The sequence below is a fragment of the Ammospiza nelsoni genome, chromosome 2, assembly GCF_027579445.1.
Source record: "Ammospiza nelsoni isolate bAmmNel1 chromosome 2, bAmmNel1.pri, whole genome shotgun sequence".
Lineage (NCBI taxonomy): Eukaryota > Metazoa > Chordata > Aves > Passeriformes > Passerellidae > Ammospiza > Ammospiza nelsoni.
The window spans coordinates 7,971,319-7,996,800 of NC_080634.1; the positions used below are offsets into that span (position 1 = coordinate 7,971,319).

The window sequence follows — 25,482 nt, forward strand, 5'->3', positions numbered from 1 at the left end:
GCACTCAATTTTCCAGATATAAACTCTAGTCCCAGATTATCATGGTTCTATGTTCAATTCAAATTCTCTCTAAAAAGAAATAGGTGCTGACTTATTTAGAACAGGAATGTATATTTTAAAAAAATCTTGCTCCATTTCCCATGTTTTTATTTCATTGGACCTAGTTTTAACCAACAAGAAACTCAGCTTTCATTGATAGAGCAGCATGGTATGTCATTCTGCCAGCAAAGACACATTCACTGAGTGTTATGGTAATTAATATGTACATGAGGCATTCCATCCCCCTTTAATGAGCTATTCTTAACACCAGAAGTACTTCCCAACCCGTGACAGAAGGAGATTTAACCTTACCCTGTCAAACTTTAGAGACAGATCACAAGTGCTACAAGAGGGGGAATTCCAAGTTCATCTCAATTATGTGGCACCACATGAAATAATTATATTTGGTTACCCTTCAGAACGATATGTTCTTGAGGGGTAACTTTTATGTACTGCTCCTTCAAACATGGCTCCACTCTGAGTGTGCTGCTTTTGATTTTTAAATAGCTCACACAGCTATAACCCCTGTGTGTTATCTCTAATGATGAATAACAGTATTATATTTACAAGCAGATACCATGTTCCTGAAAGATTTTTTTCCCTTAACTATCCTGGTTTATAATGTAAGACAAAAGAAATTAAAGGCTTTGTTGAATCTTCTCGAACATAATGGAAAGTTATCAGAGAAGATTTTATACTTTTTACTAACAGAGATAATACACAATGCAAGACTTTTTTAAAAGAATGAAAGGAATAAAACTAATCAAACCTTCTTCAGTTAATATGCAAAGCACTATGTAAAACATATTTACCTTAAAGGCATAGTGTACCTGATTTAAACTCAGAGAAAAACTTGTTTCCATGTTTCTGAGTATTGAATAGGTTATAAAATTAATTTAATTTAGTACAGCAAAAAACCAGAACCCACCACAGTTACTCAGTGTTGATAAAGGTCCTGATGTTTATGAAAAACTGAACCCTGATATAAAAATGAAATAATGTGAACAAGCAGGACAGACACCAAAAGCTGAAACATTTCAGTTTATTCTAAAAATGAAAAAAACAGGGCAAGACATTTGACTGTTTTAAATCAAATTTGCAAAACATTTCTAGATTTAAGAAAAACAGAGACAAGAGGTGATAGTTTACCTTTTTAAAATTAATAGGAATATCTATACGTCGTGGAATAGAAAGGAACTTAAGAAAAGGGAAAACATTTATTTTTCTGTTTTTGTTTTTACAGTTATAAATAATCAAGCCTTCCTTTTGCAGAAAAGGAATGGCTCCTTGTGCAGCTCCTTGCAAAACCAGGGTAGTATTTTGATGGCATTTGAATCTCATATTTCATAGTGCTGTGCCTCCATCAACATGCAATGACATCATGGAGAAACCATCATGCCTATCTCATCCATTGATATGCTGTTTAATTTTCTTCCATGTTAATTTGAAATTTCTTAGGGATGTCAATGCCACATGACTTACTGTAAAACAAAGGGGAAAAAATCAGTGTTAAATCAAAAAAGAACTAGACAAGGGAGAGGGAGAAGAACAATTTGCGAGCACATAAATCAAGAAAATAAACCTAAAGCAAAAAGTATTACTTTGGGATATTACAAATTTAGTAAAGGCAATATTTACAAAAACAGAACTAGCATGAAAATTCCTAAAACACAAAAAGAATTATACTGAAGAAGTCAGCTGAAAAGCTTTATTTTGAGCAATGTAATATAACTCATATACAGAGCTCTTCACAAGTCTTCATGTAAATCTTTTTCAGAGCTGCAAGTAACCCAGCAACTTGGACATAAACATGAAAAAAGTCCAAGAATTAATCACTTGTAGTAGTCCTAGAGTGGTTGCAAGATACCAGAGCACACATTTCTGGCAAACACAGAGAAAAGATGGACACAAGTCTTTCATTTTAAAAATTCAAAGAATGTGTATGATATTTTAGAGTGCTAAGAAAATAATAAGACATAAACAGTTGATCTTACTTTTTCCTCACTGTTTGGGTGTCTAATACATGTCCTCATTCATCAGCCCTTTTAAATGTTAGGTATATCACATGACTTGAGTCAGATTGATATTCACAGTGAGCATCTTTCAGTGTTCTGACTGGAATAACAGCTTGATTGTACAGGAGGTTACGTTCCTTGAGACTCAAGAACGACAGCAAAGTAGTCACAGTTCACAGAAATTACATGTATGTACTAAAAACAATCAGTGAAGATGTGAGTTTATTCTGAAATGACAATTAATTACAAGAAAAGGAAATGGAACACAGAAGTAAGAACATTTGGCACTTTGCAACACAAATGTCACAAAGAAAATTTTGGTGGGTACAGCTAATGTGCCTTTCAGTAAGACACACTAGTAATTTAAAGTAAGAGAAGCTAAAACATCCTATGCAGAATGACACAGTTAATACTTGCCCTTAAGTCCTGCAGAGGAAGGTTTTGTGTTCTGAGGATGATGTTCCAGATTTAGAGAATGACTCAGTTCCCTTTGCAAGTGTTCCTCGTGCACGTGTTGAATCAGATGGCAACACAGGAGGTGCTGAGGAGACAGCTGCAGGAGTGCTTAGGTCAAGAAGCAACAGATAATTCATTAATTTAAAGAGTAATTCAGTATTTTAACTGTGTGCAGCTGAAACAGCAGAAGAAAGAAACAGAAAAAATAATTCTAACAGTGTGGACGGTTATCTTATGAATGAAGAAACCTCTTTATTTGCACAAGTTAATTCCTTAACCATAGATAGTAAAAAAACCAGATACTGACAACCAAGAGACATGTCAGGAGAGGACTCTGTGGTTTATGACACTAAGCTTTAATGAGGATAAAGCATGAAAGACTTTTGAAAATATTCCTACTTTTTAGTGTACTATTCTTAATAGAGAGTATTTTTATGTCTACTACTTCACTACAACCTGACTGACCAAAGGCAGTGAACTGTATCACTGATTAAAAAAATATTAAATTTATAGGTTTTTATTAAAGCAAAAATATATATCTATAAAAATATAATAATGTATATAAAAATATATAGTATATAACAATATATCATTATATATCTATAATAAGATATATATAACCTATAACAATGTAAATGTGTAATGATAATTTTGCCTGGAACAATGTGGTATGAGTTGGTATGATAGCACAAAGCAAATGGCAGATGGGTTCCAGAGATTCAGAATAACTACAGGTCTGTGTGTTCTCATTTATCCCAACACAATTATTCACATTTCAAATTCTTTGAGAAAAAAGAACTGGAATAAAAGAAGACATAAAAATATTTCTCATTTTTTACCAGGACATAGTATTTTGAATATTTAAGTATTTCTACAGCATATTTATCAACAGTTGGCTAATGTAGAACTAGTGCACAAGGGCCACTTTCTCAAAACCCTATAATTCTATGAATCCCAGCACACAAGGATCTGATTTGCTCATGGCTCCAAAACCCATAGATATAATTTTTTTTCATAAGATGTGTTGAGATTTTAGCATAAATTTGGTAAATGCTACAAAAGCAGAATAAATTGGAAGAGATACTGGGCTTAAGTTTTTTTATATTCTATATTAAGAAATTACTGAATTGCTGACAGGCTGTAAGACAGGCCTTTGAACAATATAAACATTCATGATGTCTTCCATTTATAGATGCTTTTCCTGAGAAGCTCAATGACAAATTTGAACTTAACAATGCAATGACCTCCAGTTTTATACAGCTCTGCTGACTGTGCACTTCAGCCAAACTGCTGTGATTTTGAAAAATCAACCTGTCTCTAACCTGTCTCCTGGATTCTCCACTAAGGAATTACAGCTTCATATTGCTGAAACTACTGGTTATAGTAAAGTAAATGGTTGAGTGATAGAGGAATAAAATTGCAGAGGATGGTAGAAATCTGAGAGCCCAGGAGTAAAGATATTGTACAATGTTCAAAGTAGCTGGGAATAGGTAAGAGGGAAGCAGGTGTTGTAAGGTTTAAAAATAAAAGCAAACTTACCCAAAGCTGAAGAATTAGAATCCCTCAACCTAAACATCACTGTTTTTCTTGTGTAGGTCTCAGGGGCTGATGACTTACAAAGTCCCATCTCTTGTCTGCATCAGGAAGACTGCCAAGCTCAGGACTTAGAAGCAGGTGGAAAGGTGACCAGAACATCACAAAAGTGAGGCTTTTCTGCATTAATCAAAAAAATTATACTGCTAGAATATTTACTGGACTAACAGTAAATTCTTTTCAGTGTGTATATGGTGTAGCAAAGAAGATTTTCAGTGTAACAAACTGTGAATCCTTCTAGTTGGGTTGCTGAACAACCAAGTCTCTAAAAAAACTTTTGTAGGAGGAAGCCTAAAGTCATCACAGAAGACTGGGAACAAATGCATCAGGTGTGCAGTCCTGTTTTCTGGCCATTATCTCATTTACTATAAAATAAAATAAATTTGGATCACTAACGATCCAAGGCAGGCAGAGAGACAGTAGTTACATCAATTTATGATCTGGCTGTGACTCACCCCAGCCAAGCCTTGCCGTGGCAAGTAGCAGGTTTTGTGAGGGACAGGCAAACTTTGCTGAAAATCTGAAAGAAAGAGGAGAAAACAGATGGCAGTCAGAGCAAGCTGATGATAGGTGGATACTGAATGGAAGCACCAAATCTGCTTACACTTGCTTTAAAAGCCTCTGATCATACTCCTGTGTGATTAGAGATCTCTGTCCCTTTCTCATGAGCCAGCTGAGTACAGACTCTTTTTATTATGGCTTTACCTGTAAAGGACAAAATCAGGTAGATTGATAGGGAAATCAAGGAAGGAGAAAACCAAATCCAACCTCTTACTACACATGCCCACTCTGCTCCTAGAAACACCTGTCTTCCTCTCCTTTTGTAGAAGAAATGGCTGGGCTGAGGGAATGGCACATTCAGCAGGGACCAAGACTTGGAGATGCAGATTGTTGCAATCCAGCTGTTCCTGCAGTCGCAACTGCCAGCTGTGGGCAGATATGCAACACTCTACAAGCTGGAAAAAGAGGCACACAATTTGAAAGATTGTATCATCTGGGGATGGATCACAAGCTAAAAGAAAGCAGAGACATATTAGGACCAGAAAAAGCTGTCAGTCTCTGTTTGAAGTTTATGTGGTAGAGACAGGCAAGCCTTGAATTATGACCAGAGTGTATTTTAAGTCCTGTAGTGGATGTCCTGGACACAGAAACATATTTAGCTTTAGGGCCTGTACACACTGGAACAGTACAGAAAGAGATGGCAACCCATATGAGGGAAGAAGTGATCTAGGGGACACTAAATAATAGCAGACAAGAAAAACAAAAGGTCCATCAGGGTGCATGACTCAGATGCTATAAAAACTGCTCCTTTTTTGTCAGCATTCACTCTCATAAATTCTTCTCTGGTAAAAGTGGCAATAGGGGGATGACAAAGTGAGAAGGGGCAGAAAATAGCCCATGCACATATGCAATAGTAGGACATATTGCAGTAAGTCAATAGTCAGACCTAGAACACATGGAAACAAAATAAGAAAACTGGCAAAGTGATCCTGGAATGAGCTGATCGCTAACTGAAGACTGGCATAAAGAAAAAGGCAACTAATTGCTCATGCCCCACCTTTACAGATACTAAAGGGAACCTTCCCCCCTCAGGGATGGCCTGCCCTCCTGGTGGAACTATGGGACAAGTGGAGAATGAAGAGAGAGCCTGGATGCTGCCTGAGAAGATAATATCATGCAGAAAGAAACAAAGAAGTGTGGGAGAAATCAGGAGGATTTCAAGCAGGAGAAATCAGAACTGCTGTGAGCAGTGATGATGTGTGTTGATGCCCTAATGCAGGGGCTGATGGTACAAGCAAGAGGAAATCTGCACCCAGTGGCTGCTTAAGCTAAAATGAGATTGGTCACCAATATTAACCATCTTTTGAGTAGAATTAGGTAATGGAAAACAACATTCAAAGATAATTTTGAGAGATAAACAGAAGGCTCAGAGACATCAGAAAGGAAGGGTGTTTGAGGAAAACTCACTGAGACCCATCAGCACTTCAACTATTCTAATGGAACTGGGATGCATTAACTTGGAAAACCAAAATTTACGCATATAATACATGACTGTAATTAATATATTATGCGTGAAGATTGCTATTGGGATTAAAATATAAATATTTAGCTGCTTGTTGCAAAAAAACTGTTATCTAAAAAAGTTATCTAATAATATGAAGTAAATTTTCATACTAAGTAGTAATGAAGTAGTTGTTTTATTAGTATGTACTTCAATATAAAATACTCAGGAAACAGAAATGCAGCTAATAATCCTGTATATCCTCAGAAACTCATACTGAAGGAGGTGCTGGGTGCCTGGGTAACTAAGATAACAATTAATTATATTTGCCCCTTTTATTTCTCACAGATAACACAGTTTAATCAAACCCTTCCAAATGTACCCATTCTGGAAGCTGTGTATCACTTATTTTTCTTTACTGTATAATTTTGTTAAGCTGCATACATATAGAAAAAGTGAAAGTCATACCACTTTTCTTTTAACTGAAATGCCGTGGCTGATTTTAAAAATGAGCATGATATAAATCTTTCTAATAAGAGAAAAAGGATCCTACCTAAAGGATTTATCTCTAAGCAAGAAAAAAAAAAACAACAACTATGTGAAGACAGATTAGTTCTTCCTAATCCATGAATATTGATGTTCTCAACAAAAATGATATATATTTGTCTTGGGTGAAGATTTCTATATTTATAGAAATGTAGAGTTTTGAAATGTAGAGTCTTTGCTCCAAGAAGAAAAGGTGAATCACCAAGGCATACAAAATTTCCTGTAGAAAATTGTATTGCATACAGTACAATCAACTATGGCACCAGATTACACACCTGTAAGTGTAGCTCTGTATCACTGGGACTGTGAAGGCTGAACCTTCAGTACTGGAACCTATCTCCAGTACTGGGGATATTCTAAGACAAAAAATACATAGTTTATGTATTTTTATAAACTCTTTACTTTTAAATACTGTATACTTTTAAATACTCTCCGACCCTTTTGTGTGCTAACACATTTTCTGCCTAACAAGTATGCATTGGATATATATATATAGAGAGAGAGAGACATGCATTATTAATGAGGGTGTTGGGTTTTGGTTTATTTTCCAAACCTATCCAATATGTTGAAAAATGATAGTGTCAAAATATTCACTGGACTAACAAAAAGTTCTTAAGTTCCATATTTAGTGTTTTCTACTAACTACAGATAAGTTTTGAATATAGCATTAAGGATCTGGTCCCTGCCCTATCTTTCTGTTCACTCAACACACTATTGGTCATACCTGAGAATTAATTGGGTCAAATGCCACCAACTCTCATTAAAAAGTAAACCAGAACTAATACTGACAAGATCTAAAAGGCTGTCTATGGAAAGCATTTTGGACGTCCAAAAATTCTGCATTTCACACACACTTTGCACCAGATCCATCTGCTTTTCCTGCGGTAAACTCAGGAGAGCTTTGAGTTCATGAATACAACTGAGGTACTGTTCTGCTTTTTGAAATCTAAAATACTTCTATACATACTAATGAATTTATATTGACAGAGCTGTCAGAGCATTAGCAGTATGCATCTCCTTTCTTCTCACCTCACTTGACCTCCCCAAGGATTAGATGTGTTACCCTCTGAACGATTATCTGGCAACCTCACTTTCTTTTCTGAGTAAAAGGCCAGGCAGCCTGAATGCTTCAGGACTATGAAACCAAGAAACACCCAAGGTAAGATCATTCCTCAAGGGTTTTAGGAAAGACCTGACAACGAACAGCAAGAAAACAAAATTGCTGCTGATGCTGTGGGGTTTCATTCTCAGTTCTGACTGTATTGGATAAAAGGAATACGGTATTTGGCAAGTGTTAATAAGTTGCTTGTTAAATGTAATATATTGTTACAGGAGCTGCTGCAATAATAGCAAGAATGTTCCTCTGGGGCAACTATCCCAGAGAGCTCAAGATACTTATTTTCTAAGTGTTGGAGATGAACACACATTGGTAAAACAGAGGGGACAGCCACAAAGTATTGTGGTATGGCATTAAGGAGAGAGTCCAGAATGTTTTTTGTTCTTCCTCCAATGCATAAACACATATGCAAACACCAAGAAATTGTAGTAAGTTGTAGAAAGTTGTTACTGTTGGCAGTAATTACTTTTGAGAAATACAGAAGGCATACAACAGACAGAGTATCTGCAACACCCAAAATATTATGAAATTCCTGAAGGTTTTATTTGTGTTTTGCATCTGTGAACTGTTTTACAAATTCTTAGTTGATTTTTTTAGTAAGACTCATATACATTTTCACAACAAATATTGTTCTACATCTGGATGTTTTAAACTTGGTATCACACTTTCAAGTGTCTTGTGTAAACAACTTTGAAATATATTTACATTTTTTTATAATTTATTATACAAAATAAGGACACCAAAGCATAATCACACTGCAGTATTGTGAAAACAAGAAGCAAACATTATTTAGGACCATGAGGTTGTTGGAATGTGTTTTTATTTTGCTCTGAATGGCAAGTGAAAACGGCATTTCCATCAACTCTGCTTACTGGACTCTTACAACACTGAAACTGGCTTTTTAGTGTTTCAGATTGTGTATTTGTTTTGATCTTTGAAGATGTGTTGTTATGTAAAGCTCCTGAAACATGACAGGGGAAAGGTGATACCTTAAAAGACAGTATCAATACCCTACATTTCTAATAAACCCCCAACTTAAAATTCTAAACTAATAGACATACCAAAAGATACCTGTTGCAATTTGCTTGTTTGCTGCAATTTTCAAGGACAGATGCTTTGTTCTTCACATGTAATCAATCAGTTGAATCCTTGCTGTAGTAAAGTTTTAATTATGGAAGAGTGATGTGGTGTCTGGCAGCAGCTGTGCAACACTGACCATTTCCTTTCTCCTATGTGTCTCACCTTGGCAAATCCAAAGATAGGGATAAGTCTCATGGGACCATGGAATAGCTTGTGTTGGAAGGGACCTTTAAAGGTCACCTACTACAGCCACCCTGCAGTGAGCTACAGCTCCATGCCCAATCTTTGACCCCTCTGGGAAGACTACTGAGATAAAGGATAGTTATTTTTTAAGGGGGGCTTTGCTTTGGATCTGAATGACAACCGTGCAGTTTATTTCTTATGGATCCTTGAACAAATAACATGGGGAAGCTTGGCTGGCTGATGTGGCAAGATAAGCTAATTTTCTTTACTCTTTGAACTTCACTTTGCTTTAGGAACTGAATGTGAAAAAACCAGTCCAGAAGTGGGAGGCTGCAATGGGTTGGCACCCATAACATGCTCAGATGTCTGAAATGTCCCTAAAGGACAGGGGCGCCTTCAAGAATCCATTTTTCCGGAACACTGAAGCACAAATCTTCCTTTCCCTGTCCACAGGAACACCTTTTCTTGATAGTTTGCAATATGAGATCCAGTACAGGCACAAGTCACAGGTTCTCAGCTCTTGCTCATGGACTATCTCTCATCTGGAAGTCAAGGGTAGATGCAATGCCAATAAAAATATGTATCTCCTCATATGCAAGCAAACACAGTGGGCCAACCATACCCAGATGTAAAGTGACTTTCAGGAAAAGGAGCTGGGAGGAGTTCTGCCCAAACTAAAAGGATAACAAGTCTTGATACAGCCTTTAAGTATTGAACTGAACCATACAAAGGACATGCCTTGTGACTTGTCACTTTGAGAGATCAGCAACTCTTCAATGTTGTCAAAAAGTTAAAAAATGTCCTGCTGCCTTTGGTACCTGCCATCTCACACAGGTTAAACTGTGGGATTAGGTAAATATCTATATTAGCTGCAGTGCAGAAGCCTGTACCCCAAAGACAACTTAGACAAGCATTTTACAGAGCCAGGCCAGGACCAGGGCCCAGAACTGCTCTAAGCCACTTGGTTTAGAAGAACCTGGAGCTCAGGTGTTGGCTCTGTAAGAGCCAGTCAGAGGTAAGAGAACTCACAGATCCATTCTGGCTGAAATATGAAAATAAACTATTGATGAGGGAGAATCTGAACCAGTGCCTTATTGAAGAAAAATTTTTTCCCTTAGTTCCTATAGTTTATCATCTCTGTCATGTTTTGCAAAGCAAATGCAATATATTAGTGAATCAAAATGGAGGTGCTGCATGACAGGAGTGGACATTTTTCTCTTCAAAATTTAGGTTTATCTTTGAACTTTGCATATTAAAAAGACATCTAAATTGATTTTATAAATTTAACTATACAGTTACTTCTAAAGAACCACTCTGCAAAATTTTAAAGGATACATAACTTAAACATGAACATCCTTTGAAAGACTACTTTGGAGTAATTGATATACTCCAGCCCCACTGGTAACTGGGTGCCAGACACATGCCTTAGACACCATTCTTATGTGATCCACTGCTGTCCCCATAAAAGAGCAGTTATTCCCAACAGTCCTCCTCTTTCTGTTTCTACTGGCAGCAGCAGCTGGCAGCTTTGTATCCATCCCTGACAAATGCACAAAGACACATTCAGCTGTTGGGACAATATTCATTGTCTGAACTGTCGGTTTTGCCTCCAGGTAGAGGATTAAATGGCACTGTCCTGAGAGCCAACCTCAGCTCATGGTGGGAACACCAGGATCATGGTGTAATCAGTGATCAAAATAACATATGCCTTAGTATCTTGCAGTTACTTGTGACAAAGCAGGCAGATAAAATCATGCCCAAGTTGTAAAATGAAACATGAGTAGATACAAATGGTATGCTTATTCATATTTTGGTTCACAAAGTGTTAAATATATCACTGGGGCTTTGTCTGTTATAGGGGCTATTTGCAGAATTTAACTTCCTGAAGTTCAAGGACTTTTGCCTGTGTAGTCAGAAACTGCTACAGGGAAGGAAATAGAGTGTAGTTAAGTGTGCATGCACTGTTGATGAAACAAATCATTATGGAAACTTTCACTGTAGCCAGTTTTAGGAGAAGTAATAAATGAACTGTTAGTGTTCATCAGACACGGTGCTGTTAGTCATCTGGCAGACAGGAGAAACAGCACCTCAATTCAGAGGAAGCCAAGATAGGGGGATGAGTCTCAAACTGAAGACAACAATTTTGGAGATGGTTGTGGGAATGAGTTAAGGTGTCTGGAAGCTGAAAAGTTTCTAAACTGTGTCTGAAAAGCATTCAAAAGAGGCCTCTAAATAAACTTTCTCACTACCTATCAAAACAAAGCAAAATTGCTGGACCTTAAATAAAAGTGCTCAACGCTGGCCTAGAGGCATGGTCAGGCTGGTGATTAGTTGCCCTGGATATTTGGTGACCTATCCAAAAACAAGACGTTGCTGTTAGCTCAAAAAACTTCCACAGCAATCTACCTGTGCTATTCCGGATTTTGATCTGTACTAGGATCGGCTGGACTAACCTTACCACGTTTGGAATTTATGTGTCTGACAAAGCAACATTTTGCTGCGCAGACACGGAGTTTATGAGAACTCAGGGATGTCCCCAGTCTTGTTCTGCTGAGCTGTCTGTGAGCACGTCAGCACCCTATCAAACAGCGGAGAAATTTATTCCAGCACTCACGATGATGCCAAATCTGCTTTGGGGGGTGTTGCTGTTGGCCGGGGTGCGCAGTGGGCTTTGTGTGTGTGGGAACACAGAGTTCACCCGGGCATCCGACACGCTGAAAAAGACATCAAAGAGCCACTAAGAAAACAAACTGGGGCACTGCCGAGCCACGGCAGGCAGACATCCCCCTCCTGTCCAGCGGTTCGGCTCCCACAAATGCTTTTTTTTTTTTTTTTTTGTGTCGCAAGTTTTTTTATTTCCTCTGCTGTCACCCCATGCGGTTCGGAGGTCGGCGCTTTTTCGCGGCCCCTTCATGTTCCGCGGGGCTGCGGGACCGAGCGCATCGCTGAGGGGAGGCCGGGCTAGGCCGGGTCAGGCCGGGCATCCCCGGCGTCCCTCCCGCAGCCGCGGAGCCCCGGCCCCGCCACACCGCGGGCGGGGAGAGGCGGCGGGGGCGGCCCCGGGCGGTGGGCGGAGAGAGGCAGGGGCTCCCGGCCGCCCGCCCGGCCCCCTCCCCGGCTGTATTTAGCGGCACCGCGGATCACGCGGAGCCCGCGGCGGCGACATGGCCGCCGCCAGCACGGAGCCGCCCAGGCTGAAGCAGCTGCTGGAGCGGGACCCTTACCTGGAGCCCTTCCGGACCGACTTCCAGCGCAGGTACGGCAGCGCGGAGCGGCCGCCTCCGGGGGCGCCGGGCCGGGCCGTGTCCCCTCCCCCTCACCGCTCTCCCCTCCCCTCGGCCGGGGCGGCTCCGCTTCCCTTCCGCTTCCCTTCCGGCGGATCCGCGGCCGGGGCTCGGCGAGGCCTCCCGGGCCGGGGCGCTGCAGGGAGGCCCGGCCCGCGGACATCTCCGCCGGCCTGGCGGGGCCGGGCCGGCCCGTTCGGACCCGGGGCTGCGGCCGCGGGCCCTGCCGAGAGCGGCGGGGAAGGGGGGGAGGCGGTGCCCGGGCCAGCCGGGCCCGTGGGGCGCAGCCAGGACAGCTTGCGAGAATCACCGAGTCACAGAAGGGTTGGGGTTGGAAGGGACCTTGAAGATCATCTGGTTCCAGTCGTCCTGCCGTGGGCAGGGACACCCATCACTTGTTCAGGTTGCTTAGAGCTGCATCCAGCCTGCATTTGAGCTCTTCCAGGAATGGGAACCAAGTTCACTGGTTAACGTGTTCCAGTGCCCCACCACTCCTACAATAAAGAAGTTTTTCCTAATATCTAATCTGAGCCTACTCCTTGCATGAACCTGTCTCCCCTTGACCTGTCGCTGCATGCAAATAGTCTGGTCCCATCTTTCCTGTAAGCTCCCTTCAGGTACTGTGAGGGTGCCGTTAGGTCACCCCTAAGCCTTTTCTTTCACTGGCTGCACAATCCCAGTTCTCTCAGCTTTTTCTCATGGGAGAAATGCTTCATCAGCTTGGTGGCCTCCTCTGGACTCGTTCCAAAAGGTCAGTGCCCTTCCTGTGATGGGGATCCCAGAGCTGGATGCAATCAGGATTGAGGGTGATGCACTGAGCTGCTATCACCAACAAAAAGAGTTTAGCTGCAATAATCTGTAAATAAACTGCTCCTGAATCTCGTCTCTCCAGAGAATTTTCCTGCAGGCGCATGTTTTGAGGTGTCCCTGAACCGCCAGCTCAGCTGTTCGGCGGACCTGCAATGCATGAAGTAGCAGAGTGTGCATTAGGTTGGTGCCAGGTTGCTGGGCTGAGCATCCCTTTTTCTGTGCCTCTCGCTGGGAGCTGTGACACCAACCCTCTGTCCAGGGCCTGGGTGAGAGTTTGCTAGCAGCAGGCTGGGTAGGAGGAGGCCTGAATCCTGCAGAGCCAGGCTGCTGGCCTGGAAAAGCTGCTGAAACCTCACCCGCCGATTGAACACAGTCATTGGGAGCTTTTATGTTGCACATTTATGTTGTGTTTCACTAATAGTCCTCTGGCAATCAAAATAATTGTAGTACTGACTAATGCCCTGTGTCCCAGAAGTCTGGAAAAGCCTCTGTGTGTGAGGGATGTAAAAAGGAATATAATTTTTTTTTTTATTTTTCAGTCTTTGCCTTTTTTTTTTTCCTGTTCCTATAGTCTACGTGCTTTAACGTTACCAGGTGTCCTGTTGCATTCTGGTATTGAATAGTGGTAAGTCTGGATCTTATAAAATAGGATTAAGGATTGAGTAAACTATTAGTCTGACTTGCAGAGCATTTTCTCAAACTAATCTCTTAAAGACAGAACAGCTGAGGGTTTTATACAGTGGTTCCTGACAAGCTCCTGGCCATATACATGTAGTGCTGTAAAATACCTAATTTTTACAGTAGGGAGCCAGGGTGTAGGAATTAATAAATGGGCAGATCTTGCTCTTAATAAAAGTATTCATTAAAACATTTGGTGTCCCCGAATGTGCCTGCCATCAAAACAGTCATATTGTGGATAGTGCTGTTTGTATATTTGAGGATAGTGTGACTGTACTGAATACATTGAGTTTGCAAAACTTTTCTGTCCTCAGGTTTTGTGCATCTGGAGCAGAGAGCTTCAGATGGTCTCGTCACTTTCTCGTCACTTTCTCGTCACTTTCTCGTCACTTTCTCGTCACTTTCTCGTCACTTTCTCGTCACTTTCTCGTCACTTTCTCGTCACTTTCTCGTCACTTTCTCGTCACTTTCTCGTCACTTTCTCCTCATTTGCTGTAGAATTACCGTGGTAGCATGTATCCTGTTAAGTTTTCCTTTATTCTTTGAAATTAATTTTGTGGCAATCTGTGATAAACTGGATGATTTATTCTAAGCCCAAAGAAGCAGCTCATCCTGTGGATGGTGGAGAGTGCCAGGGAGGAGTTGTAAGCACAGGGAAATGCCTGTTAGTGTCTGCAATGCTCATTGTGGTTTCTGTGAATTGTGATTCAGTCTGTGTTGAAAGGCTTTGGGTGTGTTTTGTCAAGAGTGCCCAGGAGAAAGGAGTTTTGCAGCCTTAATGCTGTTTGTGTGAAGAATCAGTTCTTTAGGGTCTCCAGTATATGGGATTTGCTCACTTTGCTGGGAGAGGTGGTGAACAGCCCTGCACAACTGTGTGCACCGTGTCAGGAATCCTTAGCAATGTGGAACTATGGGATCCTTGTTCCAGGCTGAAGGATGCTGATGCATTTAACTGGTGGCTCTATGCCCCATGACTGTGGTGTGGGACTCATTAAATCACTCAGTGGATCTGGTTGTCCACACCATAGTGCTGCAGGAAAAGGTTGTGATGAAGCTGCCAGGAATATGTGCTGTTAAGCAAATCTGTGTGGTAAGAGTTGATTGTTTGTCAGCTGTTTGCCATAGCCTCATCATAGGTAGGACAGAAGGACTAAATTAGCGATTAATTTAGTTTTGTAGAGTAGGGAAACTGGGTAGAAATGATGCCACTCAACTGCTGAACCAGTGACAATCTGTTCATTATTCCTTCTGTTACTGTTGACTGACTTTCTCTAACTTTGTTTTGGATACCTCTGCCCAGTGACATTTTTATTTTTACCCTTGAATATTTTAGACAGAAAAAGTACATGCAGTCTATCAGTTCAAGTGGTTGAGTTTTTCCTGATGAAGGGAATGGCAGGCAGATTTGATGCCTGGCACTCAGTAGCACGAGAAGTATTTTACTTGCTTGGATTAGGAAGCTTTGAGAAAAAATAGAAGTGAAATAGACTTCATCAAATACAATATATGTGGATGCATTTCCTGTAGTAGTCTGAATCTCTTAGAGTTTGCAATGATATTGACCTTACTTAATATTAAACCAAATCATCATGGAGTCATGGAAATTTTACAGCTTATAATTATCACAATGTGTATTGCCTAAAGAAATAAAAATTGGGGCTTTTGACAGAGGATTAAGGATGCTTGAGAAACAAAGCTTTTAAGCATTTGTTGGTGAACATCATTATATTATGCCTTGTGCAGTAAGATGTGAAACAGTCCTCCCTTTATCTTGCTCAGTAAAAGTTCTTTTGTAGAAGTGTTGAGAAATAAAGGACTTGGTGTTTAATCTTGGCAGAGACATCAGCAAGTTGCTGAGTTGCCCTTTGGGCTTGGGTCTATCAGCTCCCTTATCTATGGCAGGGTATTAGCATGGCCAGGTGATTGTTAGTGGAGAACTTTGTAGCTGTGGCTGCACAGGTGTCCAGGTTCTTCTCACACTCACAGACTGACCATTTCTGCTGTTAGATTGGGCTGCTCAGGACCTTGTTGGGTTGGGTCTCTGAGAATGTGTTTCCTCAGCCTCTTGGAGCAGCCTCTCCCTGTGGTTGGCTACCCAAATTGTGGAAAATTCTTTTTTAATACTGTAACTTGATGCAACCTTGTTGCTTCTGGTCTGCTTTCCCTGTTTTCCTTGGAGTGCAGCCTAGCTCATTATTTTCTTTAGTTACTCTCAGCTATCTGTACCTGTAGATAGCTTAAAAGCTGAGTGGATGTAAGCAGCCCATGCCTCCTCAAGTTAACTTCTGCTCATCTGTTTTGAAGAACCCCATCTCTCAGGCCCTGCCTGTGTGCCATAGGTAGACAGACCAGAAAATAAAAAGCTGTCTTTTGGAGAGGTTCTAGTTGTTCCTGCTCATCAATGCCTTGCTGGGGGTCACGCCTGCCTCTCCTGCCCTGCCCTGTGCTCCTTCACCCACAGGATGGTGACCAGGTATGCACAGCAGCGTAGCTGATACTGAGATCTTTGTGCATTTTTTGTTTTTCGTTTCTTTTGGAGGGAATGGTTTGCTGAAGGACAGACAGGCTTGAGTCACATCAGACTGGATTCTGCAGTGTAATATGATTATCCTAATTCACCTTGAAAATTGCCAGATCCATGATGAAATGAATCGTGATGTTGCCTCAAGTTCTGAAAATGTTCCTCTTGCTTTCAAGGACTGTGTCCTTTACCTCTTGCAAAGTGTAACTTTGTGCTTTAGACATCTGATTGTTTTCCCTCTCTTTCATAAAGCCTCGAGAAATGCTGAATGAGTGCTTTGATAGGAACAAAGGGCTTCTCTGGAGAAGTAATGCCTAAAATGTGGTGGTAGGACCTAATAATGCCCTAAGCGTGGATGATGGACTGACATAGTTAAATGGAGGAAGAAAAACTTCTGGTCACATTCCCTTTTCAATACTTTGTCATTCCTGAGCATGTTGCAAATGGTGTTCATGGGGAAAATAGAAATCTGTAATTTTTTCTTTTGATGAATGCCTGTCTCTGATCCTGAGTCAAGGAAGGAGTATCTTCTTTGGGATGAAGGGAAATCAGCATCTGTATAGTGAACTGCTCAGCCTTGACCAAAATATACATTATTCAGATCTCTAAATAAGAATTTGCTTTAAAAAAGCAAACAAAAAAAATCCCTAAGTGATAGTGTTTGTGTAGAGTATTGCTGTGCTACATTGTTTGACCATCTGTGATATGTTTGCCCACAAGTATTTTGTTAAGTCTCAAGTGTTATTTAGACTAAAGACTTGGTATAATTTAGTATGTATTTTTAGTCTTTTACCTCTTAGAGCACAGTTGGTTCAATTAAAACCATTAATGCCTGTGGTGTAATTGCATTTTATGAAATTACAAACTGGTGTTAGAAACTGCTGCCTGTTAGAATTTTCTGCTATAGCAATGTGCATGGCTTATTATATCTTTCCAGACCATGCAGCTTTGTAACTTACTGATCATGTAGCCATTGGTGAAAGTTTTTTTGAATAGTTCAATTTATAGAATAAATAAGAAAACTGATAGCAATGCATAGCTTCAGTCTTTGTCTTCAAAAAACATTAGTTTGTTGAGCTAGATAAAATGCTGCTGAAAGTGCTTGGCAATATGAATGGGTTGAGAGAGAGGAGTTCCATTCCTTCTGTAGTGGTAGGGATGGGAACTTGTACTCAGTGGTTTTTGTAGCAGTATCAGTTACCAAGATGTCCTGTCACTTGGCTCATAGCTTTCTTGTAATGTTCTGAGATCCCTTCATTCTTACAAATACTCACCATTCTTCCATTTTTATCTCCCATTTTGTATCTGGTTAATGTCAAATTAATGCTGCTTTCTGGTTCTGTCTTTTTCAATCTTTTTGAAGAGGAAGAGTGGTGGGTACCTGACTGAGGTGTTGAAAGTGAAGAGGTGTCAAGTGCATGTGATAGGGCTGAGTAGGAAGGCAGCTGTTGGGCTCTAACAAGTCTGGGAATGGCATATGAAGGGTGACTAAGCTAGAATCCTATTTTTAGATGAAGTTGGAAAGGGGAGAAGGACTGGAGTATGATCTGTCACAGACTTAACACACCTATTATGTATCATCAGGAAAACTGGGTTTTTCTTTTCCATTTTGTCTCATACAGACTGTTGTATTGGCTGGGCAGAACTAAATATTAATGGAAAAAAACATGTCATATGTGGCTGCATTTTTGTTGGTTTTAGTGACGCTAATTTGAGTAGACTTCTGTTGATTCTAGAACCCTGCCAATTTAATGGAATATATCCTGCATTATTGTAGTCTCTAGCTCATGTACATTTGGATTGCTAGCCATGACAAGCATAGTTCACTATCTCACTGATGACATTAATTTTTAAGTGTCTGAGGAAGTACTTACATGGGCCAATGTACCTCTAGCAAATGTGTGCCTCATCAAAAGATTCAAGTTGGAATTGTGTTAATAGCTGCCAGATTTATAAAAAGGCAGGGAAATATGTAGGTATTGCTTTTTGTTAGCAGACCAGTTGCCTCTGTATTAAAATTAAAACCTCTGAAAAAATGAATTGAGGCCCCCTCAGCTCTGTTATGCAGTGTTAGCTGCTATGAGCATGTTGGATGACTCTGAGAATTTGCCTGGAATTCTACAGTAATTTATTACGTGACCAGGAGTCTGATTACTGTTTCACTGTAATAGTGAGGAAAAGCTTTGTCTCTTTGAATACTTTACATTCAGGTATTTATGCATGTTTCTTCACTACTTCCAAGATGTAAAGAAGGCATTCTTATAGAGGACTGTCTTCAACTGACATCCTATCTCATGAAGATACTTTTCTTCCCCTGTTCAATTTCAATATTTATGTGTAGACACTTCTCTTTTAAGCTCCCTGTTACCTTTTATTTACTCCCAGTATCTAATCCTAACTATTCCCTTATTTTCTGCCTTCCACAAAAGGTAGCTCCTTTTGGCTTGTTCAGTGTCATAGATCTAAAACCTCTCACTCAGGCTTCCGTTTCCTTTGTACTTTCTGAAACTTTGTTTCATACAGTTATTCATCAGGTTAAAAAGAAAATAATGTCTTCAGGTAAAGTGTCTAGTGCAACAAGATGAGATCTTTGTATTTAAAATGTTAAAAACATAAGTTTTCTTCTGGAAAAAGAATATTCAGAAAAAAAAAAAGTTTCTACCTATGGTTGCCTCTTCCCCAAGTGTCTGACAGTTTGATGTTCTTACAGCACCTCACGTTGAGAAATTGAAGGCCAGTTGTTAGAGATGAGTCCTGTTGATTCTACAAAGAATATGCCTCCAAGATGCTGCTCTTGGAAGCACCTAATTAGTGAATATTATCTGAGCATTGTTTAAAATTAAAATTTAGTATAGGCTCTTGGTAAAATAGATGTCTGAAGACCTGCTGAAGGACCCAGCGCAATTAGTTCTATTATGTGAACATGTCAAAAAAATTGTTCCATGATTCTGGGAAATTCTAAGGCTAAACTTATATTCTCTTGGTATACTTAACAAAAAAACCCCCTTACTGAGAGTTTTAGCTGTGATTCCATTGACTGGTATTACCTGCAGGTAGAGGTAGCTCTCATGCTGTCTGTTAGACACCCTCCTTTTCTCTTTGAAATTGTTCAGGCACAGGATACTTGGCTTCCTTTAAATCCTTGCTGTCCTGGTGTGTTGCTTTGCCTCTGTCAGTGCTTAGCATTTCTGTCGTTGTGCTTAGTGGTGGAGAGGGGAAATATTTCCAAAGTGTATCATGAAGTTCTGGTAATGGTGGGCCTACATTCTCCAGAGAAGGAATGCCACTGCTAAAAGGTTATGCCAAGTTCAGAAAGATCTAACCTAGATGTACAAATGGAGTGATGCTCAGTTACACGAAATTAACTGACATGTGCTGGTTTCCATAATTCATGGAATAAGAAATGTGCATTTCAGCCCTTGTTGCCTGAACTGGTGTTGAGTTCATTGAGTGAATTTGTGTTTCACAGTCTCTAAAGGGAGGTTGGGATCTGGATTCTCCCACTTACAAGTGGTTCAGATATGACATGCCAAAGGAAGGATGCTGTCTTTTATGGCAGGAATAGAAATGTGGAGGGATTCTGCTGAGGTATTACATTAGGAGAGTAAGGACTTCAAGCTTATCAGTGTTTCTTCTTTAATTTCTTCCTCAAAACCAAACCCTAACTTTTCAGTCAAGAAAAACTTCTGGAAGTGTACATTGGCATATGTAAAGAAGCTATATGAATCTTGAAGGGTGCTTGCTAATCTGTGATTGTAAGATAATTACTTCTCTATTTCTGGGCATTGGTTACAGTGTGATCTTCATTTGCTCTCATCCTTCTCTTCAAGAGGGAGCTGCTAGAGAAGGTTCTTTAGGAGACATTGATTTGGAAGAAGGGGAAAATGAAATTAATCCTGATCTCAGATGTAGGTGGAGGGTAAGTAGTTAGTTTGGGGGCTTTTTTTTTTTTTTGAGAAAAGAGTATTTTAGATGGTGGCTAAACTGTGCCAACTGTGTGTGGGTCAGACTTCTGGCTTGAGGGCACTCTCTTTTTCCTAATGTGTCCCTGAGAGGCAGGCTACATTTATGTACCTCCAGGCGTTCCCCACAGTCACATGTGAACGCATTGTCATCATCAGATCCAGGTTTTTGGTTGTGTGAGCATTTGATAAGATGATTCAGACGAAAGGCAGGAGGGCCAGGGGGAATTGTCTGAAAGACTCTTATTAAAATCATGCTGAGTTACTGTGTGCTGTAAATGAAAGCATGCTGCACTACCACAACTGTTTGGAAATTGCCCATCTAGAATGTATTCACTGCATGAACATAAGAGTCAGCAGCTCATTTTAGCAGCTTTAGGCTTTAGGGGGCATCCCGATTGTACTGTACCTGCTATCCCAGCAAAAAAAAAAAAAAAAAAAAAAAAAAAAAAAGAGTTTAATAAATTCTGTCTTATGTGTGAGGCTTAAGCAAGTTAACATTATTATTTGACACCTGTTAATAGTTAACATAATGATTTGATTCCTATTGTAGGCTATATCCCCAGTATAAATGTTCCTGGTACGACAGGGATTGGGAAGCTGTAAGGCCATGGATGCTTTCCAGTCTAAGAAAAAGAATTCCATTTCCATCATATGAAATTATGACTCTTTGATCACTTTCAGCAAGGTTTAATTTGACCTGAATAAACACTTCTTTCTTGAAAATGCTACTCCTTTAGGGAATTGTTGAAGCTTTACAGAAATAGGGAGTCTGGAATACTGCTTTGGTTGCCAGCTTTTTTGAGGAAATTTGGGCAGCATGTAAATACTTGCACAATAGGTTTATGTTGTTGCACAAACAGCAGTGATGACTCCATAGAAGCATTTGTGACACAGTAGATGTGATGGTTTGGGACAGGAGCTGGTACAGGGGCTCTCCAGAGCTTAGAGCTAAAATCTACCTTTTTGAGAAGTAGAAATTAGAGAACAATCTTATACTTGGTACATCAGTGTAAGACTTAAGGCAAATAAGTACTTTGTGTTAGTTCTCAAATCCTTTTTCAGCCTGTATTTTGATGGGATGTGTCATCTTGTGTTATCTCCCATGTCTCACCCTTCTGCAGTTGTCCTCACTCGCTGAAAACCTTTGACATCCCTAAGAGAAATACAGAAGGAATGAGGAAAACTCCCTCCTTGGTAAGAAAGGAAGGAACAGAGCTGAAAAAAGACAACCTTTACAACTTCAGGGGCTGTTTAGACTGCAGCTTCTTTTGAGAATGTTAAAGCAGGGGAGGGCAAGGTAAAGCTTCTGCATGCTGAATGAGCCGAGCAATTTAAATCTACTCTCTGAACAACCAAATACACTCTCTCAGTTGATGTAAACTCCCAAGCTTTAACTTAATCTTTGGAAAGCTCATGGATCATCATATCTTTCACGTTGAATAAATGGATGTTGTTTTTCATAAAATATTTCATTTCTGGGAAGGAAACAGTACGTGTCTGGTTCTGCCAATGGCATGGCCTCTCTGAACACGTGTGTGAGGTTTTTTCCCAGTGAAACATAGTCTGTTGGAAAAGGTTTTTCACTGCCCTTTCAGTAGGGCTCAGGTGTCTTCTGTACAATTTTTTTATTGTCACTTAAAGAGGAAGTTATTTAGAAAAATATAGCTTAAAAAAAACCATTGTCAGAATATCATTAAATCTTTCATCTTGCAAATAATGTGGTGGCTTTACTTTCCTCCTTTGGTCCAGCCATTATGAGGCTTAAATAACTGTACCAATTTGCCCATGTTGTTTTTAGTTAGGGTGCTCTTTGTGCTTCTGTTTTTCTTCAGCTCTTGGCTACTTTCTTAGTGCTGGTTATCAATTGTTTTGCGCTACAACAGGTGCTTTTGGGTTACTGCACAGCAGTAGCATGAGTAGAAAAATAATCTCCTCGTTGGCAAGCCCCAAAGTGGTGGGAGAGAGGCTGCAGCAAAGTGTAACATTTGGGTTGCACACTTGGGTGTGTGTCCATTGTCTAGGCAGCGTTGTCCCTTTCTTGGAGAAAGCAAATCCAAGGAGGTGTTGCTGCCAGTGAGGAGGAAAGTCTAAACTGATAAAGGGATTAAAAAGGTCACTTGAGGCAGGAGCTTGGTACTGGTAAGAGTGTCAGGAAGGTCTGTGCTTTAACTCTTTCCTCCCTGCCCTGCCTCCACCTGTAACCCCCAAACACAAAGCTCTGCTGCTAAAAATGGGGAGGAATTTGATCCCTAAAGATGTGTTTAGTCTGTGCAAAATTCAAGGTAGTTGTAGCTTAAACTTTACATCACTAAAAGCTATTTTGAGTGTGCATGCCAGTTTTCTTTCATTTGCTGTACAGCCTTTAATGTATTTTCCCCAAAGACCATAAAAATATCTTTATTAATTGCACTTTGTGTTTAATGCATAAGTTTATATAGATACAGTTTTTTTTGTGGAGTTCTAGCTGGTCTGTGTGTAAATTCAGCCTCCACTAGAGTTCATTGGCAAGTTTAACTATGGCTTATGGAATTCATGGTCTTAATCTGTGGCTTATTTGTTCCAAAATTTCTAATCAGAGTTCCTTAATGCTTGATTTTATAAACATCTGAAAGGTTTTTTCAAAATATTGCTGCTTTGTTTTAATCCTGTTTACAACAATTGGAAAGTATTTAAGAAAAAAAAAATCAAGCTTGTAACAGTTTTTTCTTTAAATAGCAGATTACTATTAAAAGATCTGCTTGCTATTACAGTGTAATTTGAATGTGATTACAGTGATTAGTTGTTTCAGACAAATTTATAAATGAGAAGTGTTAGCATTTAGAGATATTTGCCAAACTTCTTTGCATTTTCTTTGTTTCATCAAAATTTTTGGGCACAAGAGCTTTTTCTATTTGCTGCTTGTCCTAAAATAAATATGAGTGCAAATTCATAAATCAGATTATTTGCTACTTCACTTGAACACTGTAAATTCATGTAGTTAAAAACACTTCAAAGCTGAAGACTCCCTCTTCATCTCCCTCAGTTTTAGATGCCACAGTTGCTGTGGATGTAGATGAATGGAGAACTTTTCTCAAGAATTCAAAACCCTAATAATTGGTATGGTTTTTGCTGTTTTTACTCTTTTTGGGTCATAATGTCAGCGTCTAACCAAGCCATGTATGAAATGTACATTGTTTTCCTGTTGCTGTGATAGACAATGATTGAAAAGCTCAAGTTTGCAGGAGGCAAGACCTTGGGGAGGTCAGAGAAGTTTGCTACCAGACTTAATGTTGCCATGTACTGATACTATGTGGGCACATTTAGCTTTGCTACTTGCATATAAATTCTGCCCCTTTATCCTCAAAATTTGCCATGCAGTGAATGCTGATTTATAGCAGGAGCTGTCTTTTCTCTGACTTGAAGGTATTTTGTTCCAGAGATAGGTGTGAGCGTGTTTTAGGACTGAAGATGGCACATAAGCTAGTTTAAAACTCACTTTGTCCTGAATGCTCATATTCATGCAATGACTGCTACTCAGGCAAACCTTCTGAATCTATTTTGCTGAAGTTGTTGATTCTTCAAGCTACTCAAGCTTTAAGAACAAGTCCTTCAGAGCAGGTGTCACCAGTTCCTTTTCTGCAAGGTTCTCAGTGCAGTGGGTTTTAACATGCATCTGTTGCTTAAATTTAAACTGTTTCTGTTAACTTTTTCAACTGGATAATGAAAATATAAGGTTCTTAAATGACAATGAAAGACAGTCTATAAATCTGGTTGTTCAAAAATATGCTTTTTCTTCTGAGGAAAGCACTCTCCTTCTTTTTCCATGAACTGATAATAGGATAAAAAAGTGTTCATAGTACAGAAGTTAGCTTAGTCCTTTACACCTTTAATTGGTGTCTGTGGGTTCCAAATGAGTAAAATTAATACACTCAGTTTGTGTTTGGAGATTTCAGCTACAGCTTGTGAATCTGGGAAGGACAGGAAAAGCTTTACTATAAAGATTAGGTGGGTAAATGCAACTAATGATCCTTCTCACTTGAAATTTTATTAAATTTGGATTGAAATAGGGCTTGGATGTCAACTATTTTAGCCCAGCCAGTAAAGCAGGAATGTTGTTACTGCACAGTGACAATGGCTGGATTAATGTGTCTTTGCATTGTGAATAGAATCTCTTCTGGACCATGAAGTTATGGCCTGAGTAGTACAAGATAACAAACAATGTCTTTGAGTGTGAATCAGGCATTCTCTATTTTGGCCAAGCGATTTGGCTTTTTGCTTAGCTGTAAGTAGTATAAACAATGTCATGAAAAGGTTTTCTTCTACAGCAGAGGCAAATACTTCATCTGAGATGGGGGCTTTTAAGTTGCAGAACAAGAAGTAAGGCATGACCTTCCCTAATATCATAAATAACATATTGCCATCGAAGTTGACATCAGACTAAGCTTTCAGCAGCAGTCAGGGTTGACTTGAGTGATTTCCAGCTTAAAATGGAGGTAGCTGTAAGTGGCAATTATATCCATTAAGTGTCATTGTAGACCACTTTGACCATAATGATTTCTGACAGAAACAGCTCTCAAGCCTTACAGATTCAGGAAATGCCAAATCTGATTCTTCTCCAGGTGTCTCACTGAACAGCTTGTTTGTCCTTATGCAGTGGAGATCAGAAAGGTTTGCTGCAAACACAATACCTGTCATTACTGTTATTCAATTTAAAGCGTTTCCTCAAAAATGGGTAGTGAGTTCTGGGGTGGAGGTTGGATAACAATTGCACTCCTTGACAGGGTTACCAAAAGAGGGAGTTACTGAAGTAGAAAGTCCAGAGAGAGTAGTGAATGTCCACAAAAAGACATTACCAATATAGTGTGCAACACTGACACAGTTTATGGTTTTCATAATACCAATTATTGCTGGTGCCCAGTCCAGCCCTGTTAAAAACTGAATGATGAATGCCTTCATTGAATGGCATACCCACTAAGGACTTTTGCAGCCAGAAGGACACTGCTCACCAGTAGTGTTTGCTAATAATTGGCAAGCATTTTTAATACAAACCTGGTTTTAGAACAACAGTTTTCACAGTTGGAAGGGTCAGAGACAGCTCCTGGGTGCACTTGCATAATTCCTTTAGATGGTGCTGGGGCTGACTACACTGAAGTAGGTCTGACACTGTGTTTGTGTAACTTGTGGACTTTACCAGGAGGTAACAGGTTGAACTTC

General features: G+C 39.9%; 1 protein-coding gene and 1 long non-coding RNA gene across 4 annotated transcripts in view; one reads left to right on the top strand and one right to left on the bottom strand.

The window, feature by feature from the left end:
• Window positions 1-1,110: 1,110 nt before the first annotated feature.
• Window positions 1,111-12,311, bottom strand: LOC132087467 (uncharacterized). Its single transcript, XR_009420521.1, has 6 exons — window positions 12,256-12,311; window positions 11,646-11,745; window positions 4,559-4,623; window positions 4,050-4,223; window positions 2,034-2,618; window positions 1,111-1,520 (listed from the first exon to the last, which is right to left on the bottom strand). It is a non-coding gene; the product is annotated as an uncharacterized LOC132087467 (long non-coding RNA).
• Window positions 12,134-25,482, top strand: part of GBE1 (1,4-alpha-glucan branching enzyme 1) — a 137,217-nt gene continuing 123,868 nt past the window's right edge. For all 3 annotated transcript variants that reach the window (XR_009420520.1, XM_059493719.1, XM_059493720.1), the window contains exon 1: window positions 12,134-12,287. Coding sequence is in view for 2 of the 3 variants with exons in the window: in XM_059493719.1 (XP_059349702.1) it covers window positions 12,196-12,287 (92 nt within the window). In the remaining variant the exon portion in view is untranslated. The remainder of the gene's footprint in view (window positions 12,288-25,482) is intronic.